The sequence below is a fragment of the Electrophorus electricus genome, chromosome 19 (assembly GCF_013358815.1).
Source record: "Electrophorus electricus isolate fEleEle1 chromosome 19, fEleEle1.pri, whole genome shotgun sequence".
NCBI lineage: Eukaryota > Metazoa > Chordata > Actinopteri > Gymnotiformes > Gymnotidae > Electrophorus > Electrophorus electricus.
In genome coordinates this window covers 2,617,429-2,627,274 of record NC_049553.1, presented here as the reverse complement: position 1 = coordinate 2,627,274, position 9,846 = coordinate 2,617,429, and the positions used below count along the sequence as shown (strand labels likewise).

General features: G+C 39.0%; 1 protein-coding gene across 3 annotated transcripts; it reads left to right on the top strand.

The window, feature by feature from the left end:
- Positions 1 to 1,834: 1,834 nt before the first annotated feature.
- On the top strand, positions 1,835 to 4,753 carry LOC118243036. 3 transcript variants are annotated; one of them, XM_035536558.1, is made up of 6 exons: positions 1,835 to 1,902; positions 2,188 to 2,698; positions 2,952 to 3,302; positions 4,091 to 4,204; positions 4,305 to 4,339; positions 4,511 to 4,753. In XM_035536558.1, the coding sequence occupies exons 2-6, from the start codon at positions 2,278 to 2,280 to the stop codon at positions 4,631 to 4,633; spliced, it is 1,044 nt and encodes a 347-aa protein (XP_035392451.1). In that variant the 5' UTR covers positions 1,835 to 1,902; positions 2,188 to 2,277; the 3' UTR covers positions 4,634 to 4,753. The 3 variants fall into 3 exon arrangements, with proteins under 3 accessions (XP_035392451.1, XP_035392452.1, XP_035392450.1); XM_035536559.1 differs by lacking the exon at positions 1,835 to 1,902 and adding an exon at positions 1,926 to 2,042; XM_035536557.1 differs by lacking the exon at positions 1,835 to 1,902 and having other exon boundaries at positions 1,926 to 2,698.
- Positions 4,754 to 9,846: the final 5,093 nt, after the last annotated feature.

Here is a 9,846-nt window from a genome sequence, read left to right as displayed (position 1 = left end):
GAAGATGCTACGAGAATATGATAAAATGCTAAGAATTCATGGACACAGAAAAAGGATATAGAAAAAGGACACAGAATGTGACACGAGGAGGCAGAGCAGGATGCAGGGACAAGTCGTGTTAACCACAACGAAATGTTTATTGTTACACAAAACAAAGACAACTGCGTGGCTAGCAGGCTAACCAGGTAGAAACATGGACAACCTTCACATTCAAACACAAGACTTATATTCATGCATACTAATACACAATGAGGAGTAGATGTGAAACACAGGGAAGGCATGGCCATACAGATGAACGCACACACACCCACACACACACACACAGGGAGACTTTTGGGAGGAGGGGCCATACCATGACAGAGCCACTCCCCAAAGGCACCACTCCCTGCACACCAGCCTATCGAGCTACGGCCCCAAAACCCACACCGAATAGCAAGACTCGAGGACTGAGCAACCTGACCCAGGTCAGCACAAGCAGGACAGAGGGGAGGAAGACAGGGACCAAGACGAAACAGACAAAGGGACGGACACAATGACGGGCACAGGCGCTGGCACAAAGGGGGACAAAGCAACTGGTACAGTAATCGAAACAGGGATAGGTACAGTGATTGGTACAGGTACAAGAATAGGACTACATAAAGAACTATTAAACAGTCCAGGGAAGGTGGCAGGAGCTCCAGCCAGTCCCCCAATTGTTGGCTGGGTCGGAGTCCACCCCAGCTGGATGGGATCCTCTCTCGTCGACTTGTGTGGCGGCAGTTGTTCCAGCTTCATTGCACGTATATCCAGACATGAACCAGCTGATTTGTCTCAGACGTGGGCACTGGTGACACTGCCTTCTTGCCTTTATGAGGCTTCGGCATAGACGCTTGAGCTCTGGGGCTGTGAGCCGTCATGGAGGGAGTGTCCTCATCTGATGATGATGCCTCCCTGCAAGCCCCATTGGGCAGCGTACTTGTTCCAGAGTGGTGCATCCTGGGAGGACCCTTGGGTGGTACCTTGGGCGCCAGAGGCCCTTTGTTCTTGGAATCTTCCGAAACGGTATCCATCTCCGAGGGAGAATCCCTATGGAGCACCTCCTCCACCTACATCACTGGATTCTCTACCTGATGGACCTCTGAGTCTGGTTGCAAGCTGATGTCAGTGCATTCCGATCGGAGACTGATATCTGTATAGCCCTCACTCTGTTCAAACTCCCTGTAGCTCTCCTAGTAGTCCCAGTAGGGGTAATAAAACCCTATGGATGCCAGACCTGGATATTGGTCTCCCTTGTACCAGCTCTCATAGTCCATTGGGGGCCTGTAGGACTACGCAGAGTTCACCCCTGAGCTATACCCAGGGGCCTCACCCAACATTTTCCAGGAGCACTTTCCCCTGTTGTTTTGGTACCGAGACTGCCAAGGAGCATGGAGGGTTTCTGCATAAGGGCAGGGGAGGAACAGTTATGCGCCTTCTTCCCCTACTTTTTCTTATTTTTCTTTCCCGGCATCCTCTGACGGGTGATGTTTCTGTGATGTGAGGATGCAAAGCAAGATGCAACAAAACATTTACTGTTACACAAAACAAAGACAACTACGTAGCTAGCAGGCTTACCAGCTTCAAACATTGACGACCTTCACATTCAAGCACAAGACTTATATACATGCACACTAACAATACACAATGAGGAGCAGGTGTAAAATATAGGGAGGGCGTGGCCATACAGACGAATGCACACACACGCACACACAGGGAGACTTTTGGGAGGAGGGGCCATACTGTAACACCAGCCCCTTATTGTCATACCAGTCAAACACTGTGATGTCAGTATCCTTTGATGTTCTCACTAGTCATTATTCTGTGCAAATGAATACATGGGCAGAGTTAAAGGATTATTCCACTAAATATTTATACAAAGAGCATGTAAGTGGAACAAACTTTTTTTATGCATGCCTCTCTGAAAACAGATGCATCTCTTGCGTACTGGAATGATACAAACGTGACCATCAGAAGAATCAAGTATTTATGATTTTATGTGGATATTTTAAAAGTGAAATTACAGAGTAAGGCTTGTTAAACTGTTTAGAGAATCTGTCTTTGGATTCTACCAGTCTATTAATATTATACTGTTGTTAATATTAATGGGATACACTGGGATAAATTCACTTGCCGAAACAAATATTTCTACTAAAAATGTCTTTCTTCCAGACTTCATTGAGAAATGAGGTTCCTGTTCTTGATTATATACCTTTACTCAGGCTACTTTTGTAAGTTACATTTTCTATTTTAGTTTTTCATATGATTATAGTGTCCTTTTCATTTAATGTTTCTGCATATATTCTCTTTGCATTTTCAGATGCACAATGTCAGGTGGTGGTGGTTATGCAAAAGGACCCTCTAATAATGGCTGAACTTGGAGCCAATGTGACAATTCTTTGTAATTATTCCTCCGACTTAATGAATAAAGTTTCATGGTACAAGCAGACTATCGGAATGAGACCACTACTAGTTGCAGACTCTCAGCGCTACTCAAAAGAAGCCACATTTTATAATGGTTTTGACAAAAACCATTATATTGTACAGAATGAAGATGGCAGTTGTGCTTTGAGCATTGTAAAAACAGAGCAGTCTGATTCTGCGACCTACTACTGTGCCGTGGCTTTTATGAATATCATTACTTTTGGAGATGGAACTGTTTTGCTGATCAAAGATTCTGAATGTTAGTCACACTTTCAACCCAAATGCTAATGCAGAAATAAGAATTTTAATTGGATATTATTGCAGATATTTATTATCAGACATTTTGGATCAAGGACTTTTTATTTGGAAATAGTTTATGTTACACATTAGTTGAATCATTTTTAAAGTTAGAGTTTATACTATTTACATATTAACTGTATTCATTCCAACAATTAATTTCATTGTTACAATTTTTAAAGTTATTTTTCTCTCCTAATTCATAACCTTTTAAGGTGCACATTATTCCAGCCACACACTTCTCCAGCAGCCTGTGTCAGAGCCAGTTCATCCAGGAAACTCTGTGACTCTGCAGTGTACAGTCCTCACTGAGATCTGTGCCAGAGGACACAGCGTCTATTGGTTCAGACATGGTTCAGAAGAGTCTCAACCAGGAATTATTTATATTAACGGACACAGCAAGAGTCAGTGTCAGAAGAGCTCTGCAGCTAACTCTTCTACAGAGAGCTGTGTGTATGAGCTCACAAAGAGGAATCTCAGCCTCTCTGATGCTGGGACTTACTACTGTGCTGTGGCTCTTTGTGGAGAGATACTGTTTGGGAATGGAACTACACTGTTCTTCAAAGGTAAGGATTGCAATATAATGTCAGGTGAAAAAAAGCAAACCCTAGATCAACATCCAATTACTACTACTTGGTGTTTTAACACCATGTTAGATAGATTAAAGATATTAGATAGTATACTTAGAGATAGCATACTTTAAAAAATTATAGATATTTATAGACTACTATAAAATACTGAGTAGGGATACAGTTGTAAGTTTATTTAAATGCAACTATTGTTGTGCTTCATGCATGTTTTGGTTTTTGCTCATCATGCAAATTTAAAAGCCTAATATTAATATGATCAAAATATGTATGTCCAAAAATGGAAATACAGTTAACTGTAGGAAAAAAGCAATATATTATCAGATGCCTAACTAAAGATTTGCTCTTTTGAAAGTCCAGTCCACTGAAGTTTGTGCCACTAAGTACCTCCCGATCGATCACTCTTGAGTGCCCCTAGGTTAAATAAACACAAATAAGCTCATAGTTGCTTCTTCTATGCCATCTGCACTTTATCTTGAGTTCTCAGAAGTCTTCCTGTCTTCACCAGTCACTCTTCATACATTGCCACAAGCATCAACCGAAAGTATTTCTACACCAGTCAAATAAAAATATAAAAGGTGGACTTAGGTCACCTAAGAAAAGTAGCCAACAATGGTTGTCTATATGTGTACTTAGTAGTGCAGGTCAGTGAATCAGAAATAATCAGAATAATGAGTATGTTTTGAGAGCAAAACTTCCTAAATGCAGAAGTGTAGAAAAATAGTGTTTTCTGTTAAAATCTGTATCTTAACTGAACTTTATTTTAGAAACCAAAATGGAGACATGGAAACTCCCTGTCTTAGCACTTGCATCATCAAACATCATAACTGTAACTGTGGTTGTAATGCTTATCAGAATGTTGCAAAAGTATCGACAAAAAGGTATGGATTTGTTAAGTTTTCTCATATATTTGCACATAAATATGATATAAGTATCTCTAAATGTGAAATTAGTTAATTATACTTTCTGGTTGTTTTCAAGACTCTTTAACTGCTCAAACAATACAAGTGAATCAGGTAAGTATTAATTTCTGAATTGCCACAGAATTAAATTGATGTTATTTAAATATCTATAAACCTACTTCAAAAAAGTGGTCTTTCACTGTATGACACAGAACGTTCATTTGAAAGCTGACAACTAAAGTTTCGCGTTGTTATTAATTTTATTTTATTTTATTACTCTTGCAGGTTGATGACAAGGATTCCTTGAATTATGCTGCTTTAAGTTTTTCTCATAAACCGGCATCTTCAGAAAAATCAAGAGCAAAACCCATTAAAGACAAATCTGTGTATGCACAAGTCAGACTGTGAAAACCTTTATTTTCCTTATAAGCAAGCATGTAAATACACCAGATACAAGTCTGGTAAAACTTGTCAAAATACACTTGTACAAATAAAAACATAAAATTCCTCACAATAAAAATGTTTTTATTGCAGTTTAATATTTATAGTTCACAAGTCAGTATATAAATATGTTGATTCAACATATTTATCACTCTCTCACTAATTTCCTCAGGCCTTTGCTTTGTGTTTGTGTGTGTGTATTCTCATAGGTATGAAACCAAAGTAAAAACAGATTCAAAACATTTGAAATACTCACTAGCCACTTAGTTTTCATGTTTTACATTGTTTAAAATGATGTTTAAATAGCGTGATATAAAATATAACTTCAATGTCTTAATAGAACATCATGCTTCTGTTTTAAAATAATCTGTGGGGAAACAGGATGTTGTACTGTCAGATCAAGTGTGTGACATGTACAGGGAGGGAACAAGATGCAAGCCCACATTCAGAATGTTTATATTCTCAATAATAAAACAAATACCAAGCAGAAGAGTGAGTGAAAAAAGAGGCAAGGCACTTGCATTAACTCTCAAAGCACTGGGCCACAGTTGATTAACACTTCCTGTGGGCTTGAATAGAGAGACCAAAATGTAAATGAGGGAGAGGTGCATGTAATCAATAATTAGGAGACTGCGGAAGGTATGGTGTGTGTGGGAGTGTGCGTGTGGCTGTTGGCATGTCCCTTGGGCTGGATGCCTGGTGCACTATGACAAAGTGAACAAAGTTATTTGCACATAAGTATAAAACTATAACAATATTAATCATCAATATTGAGCTGAAGACAGCATAAAACGCAACAGCAATAGTGTTTTCCTTAGATATGTCACCTCTCGGTCAATTGAACTCTCTTCACAACAAATTGCTGATTACATGTCATGTAATGTTTCCAATGAATTTCTCATTACTTAATAAGTGTAGAACAGTTTTCCTATTCTAGACCTTGGAAACCCCCCAAAAGGTCACATTTTAGCCCTATCCCAGTTCACAACAAAGTCAAAGACAAATTTATTTATATAAGACATTTGTCAACATGATGTCACAAAGCTGGGTCCAGATACCTAATGAGAAAGCCAGAGGCAACAGTGGGAAGGAAAAACTCCCTGGGCTGAATTAAGGAAGAAACCTTGGGAAGACCAAGACTCAAGGGAGCCCACCTACCACTGGGCAGCTCAATTAGTAGCCAGTCCATGCTTTAATATTACATTGCAGATGGAGCATCAGTTATACCAGTGGGTCTGTGGGTGGGATGTTTCTGACATGGCAACATCAGTTCATCTACTGGCCACTTTGGTTCATCTATAGGTGGAGCCAGAAGATTTTCTTAGATGCTTTGTCACTGATGAGCAGTACTAGTTTATTTCTTTCTTTTCCACCCTCTGACACGCAGGTCTCCAGATCTCAGCCTGCTTGACTGACATAGTGTCATGGATCATAGGCAACTGCTTGAAGCTCAACCCCAGTGAAATTGAGCTTCTGTACATCCCAGGTACTCCCAACACTTACCATGACTTCACAGTTTCCTTTGAAAACTCTCTGGTATCACCATCTGAAGCTGCCTGCATCCTGGGCATAACTTTGGACAACCAGTTGTCGTTCTCAACTCATGTTTCAAATCTAACCTGGTCTTACAGATTTCTCTTTTGTAACATATGAAGGATTTGGCCCTTTCTCTCACAGGAAACTACCCAGGTGCTTGTGCAGTCTCTTGTGATCTCAAAGCTAGTCTATTGCAACTCGCTACTTGCTGGTCTTCCTCCAAGAGCCATCAGCCCTCTACAACTTGTCCAGAATGCTGCCGCTGGTCTTCAATCTTCCAAAGTTCACACGTTACTCTGCTGCTGCTCTCCCTTCTTTGTTTTCCAGTAGCTGCATATATCAGATTTAAAACCTTGATGCTTACCTACAAAGCCAAAAATGGACCAGCCCCTCCATACATGAGGTCAATGGTCAAAGCCCAATCTGTACCTCAAGTTCTTCGAACCTCAAGTATGGCTCAGCTTGAAATACCTTGCTTCAGGTCTCATGGACGACAAGTACTGAGAATATTTTCTGTCCTGGCTCCAAGATGGTGGAATAAACTCTCACTTGCTGTGTGGACAGCAAAGTCCCTTGCAGTCTTCAAACAGACCGAAGACCTATCTATTAGTGCAATATTTAAATGACAACTGATCCTGCTCCCATATTGACTGACTAAATTAATACTTATTGTAGGATATTGTTTATTACACTGATGTTGTTTAACAAACTCTAGCACTTATTGTTTACTACGCTTATCATTGTTTAAGAGAGACCTTGTGTATTTTGTACTTCTAGGTATCAGCAGTGATCCCTGTATTTCTACAGTATTCTAGATCATTTGTATATTAAACTTTAACTTGATGCACTGGCTAGGATGTATTCTATGAGTAATTGACAAAGCACTTTTGTAAGTTGCTCTGGATAAGAGCATCTGCTAAATGCCATAAATGTAAATGTAATGGCATAGATTCAACAAAGTGCTGGAAACATTCCTCAGAGCTTTGGTCCAAATTTACATGACAGCATCATACAGCTGCATATCCATGATGCGACTCTTCTGTTCCACCACATCCCAAAGCTGATCTATTACATTGGGATCTGGTAGCTGTGGAGGCCATTTGAGTAAGTGAGCTCACAGTTATGTTCAAGTAACCAGTTTGAGATATTTTGAGCTTTGTGACATAGCAGGTTTTCCTGCTTGAAGTAATCATCAGAAGATAGGTACCCTTTTATCATAAAGGGATGGACATGGTTAAAATGATGCTCAATTGGTCTTAAGGTGCCATAAAAGTTCATCACAAGCCTGAACTGTTGATGGCAGAGATGGCAGAATTCTATGCCAAACAGTGTGATATTGTTTTGAAGTTGACTATATGATAAGATTATCGAATGAATCTATCATTAAAGTAAATTAAATTGCTTCATTCACCATACATCAATGAGCCCACTATGGCCAGTATTTTAGTTGCCTCGTGGGTTTCACGTCTCCCAATGACATCCTCTCTTTGGTGGCTTGTAGATTAGCCTTGTAGGAGCAGTCTCACTCTGATTTTCTAAATTTTCTGACACTACCAGAACTGAAAAGTCATCCCTCTTTGGTCTCAGAAGCACTAAATTGGCCAAAACGGAGTATGTCACACTATGCATTATATGTCCACCAATCTTAACTCACAACCAAAGATTTTCATACACCATGCATGATTTGGCTTACAACAAAATAAAATCATGATGTATGCAGTGGGAAGTCAGCCTTATACACATCTATATAAAGTCTATATGCAAAGTACCTGTGTGACGGTAGGCCGGTCCCCTACCGGGAGGGACACGCCAACTCCAGACAGGGACCATACCACTTACCTGCCCCGCTCTCAGTCACCAGTCTTTTAATAGGGGACACCTGCTCCTCATTCTCCTCGTATCTCTCCTACAGGTTCGGAGGGAAAATGCTGCGCATTAGCAGACGAGACCAAAAGTGCCCGTCGGTGCAACGCTACTCTGCTCCAGGAGATTTAACGTGACTTCTTTTTGTGTTTGTTCAAATTACATGAAGAATAAAGGACATATATCAGTTCGACCTTCTCTCTTGCTTCTTCTGTGCCGCCTACGTCACAACCTATAGCTAATTTACTGATTAGATTTACTGTTGACTACAGCAACAGTTACTTCAGCATTTTTGAAATGGTGGTAGAGTGGCCTTGTTGAAAGCCTTTATTTTTGCAGGATAATTACTTTTGTAGGCTACAATTTCAACTCTGTGTGATTGAAAAAAAAAAAAGCATGCATTGGTTGGCAAGAAAACTCTTGCCATGAAACATTGGTGGCCTTACTTCAATACCTGTGTATTAGAGCTACTGTGCTACTACAGTATAACTACATGGTTACAGGTGAACACAATGTTGCAGATGGATTACATTACTACATTACTATTAATGTAACTGCTGTACAATACTTGTGTCTAGTAACATCACATAACAATCTGGATTAAAATCAACAAATTAACTAGTACAAGTGGGATCTTGTACTGTAAATTGAAGATTGATTTAACTGGCTTTTTGGTATTATTTTTAGTGCAAATGAAACAGAAGCACAAAACCCACAAGTGTTTTTAGCCAAAGACAGCAGAATTTTGTGTGAGATAAAAGCCTGACTGCAGTTCCTTTGACATTAAATTCTCTATCAATTCTGGAAAGCTTATTATTGTAACATGTATAAGCTGTCATTCTTGAGTTTACCTTGGGCCTGCTTGCTTTTCTTTTTTAGCCTGAGGAGGAGCAGTACCACCAGGGCCATGATCAAAATAATGATGATTCTGCTCAAGAGCAGTTTGAAAAAGATGTCATCATCACCATGATCCTGTGTAGTTATAGGCATATCATCATGACCTATTTAGAAGGGTATCATAATGAAAATTCATCACATGCATTACTATAGGTACTCAGGACAATAGGTATGTTGACAAACCGTAAAACAAAACCACATAATACAGTATACAGTAGAGGCATAGATCATATAGAAGATCATAGATCAAAGAATATTTCTGAATAAATATTTTTAATCATAGAATATTACATTTAATATCCAAATGTGATTCATTATAGAATTTCATGTGATCCCGCAAAAAAGCTCCACAATAATAAAGGCCAGAGTCAGAATAAGCCACTTTCATGATTTTCAAGGATGAGCTTTTGTTTTTCAGAGTCATTTTAAAATGTTCTTCTTTAAATCCATTCAGATAAATGGTAGTTGTTTCATAGCCATAAAGAATTACAATGAAAACAGATACTTTGATAACTTCATAATCATCTTCTTTCAATTTTTCATTGATAATGTTTAATATCCAACTTTATCAGCCAGTGTAAAGCTGACAATAAGTATTTCAGGCTAAAGACATGATTATATAACAGAAAAAAGGATAGCTGTACACACATTGTTACTAATTTTTACTTAAACTTATACATTTTCAATGACAGTAAATGACAGTAAATAATAAGAAAAATACTGTAGAATAAGATAGAAATACACATTTCACATATACTCACAATTTCCACAGAGTACAAGTACACATGATGGAAGGAGAAGCATATTTGAGCTGTGGTTTGCAGGGTTCTACATCAACATTAGACAATCAAACTGCTTTTTTATTTTTAGAGAGAGGTCTGTTA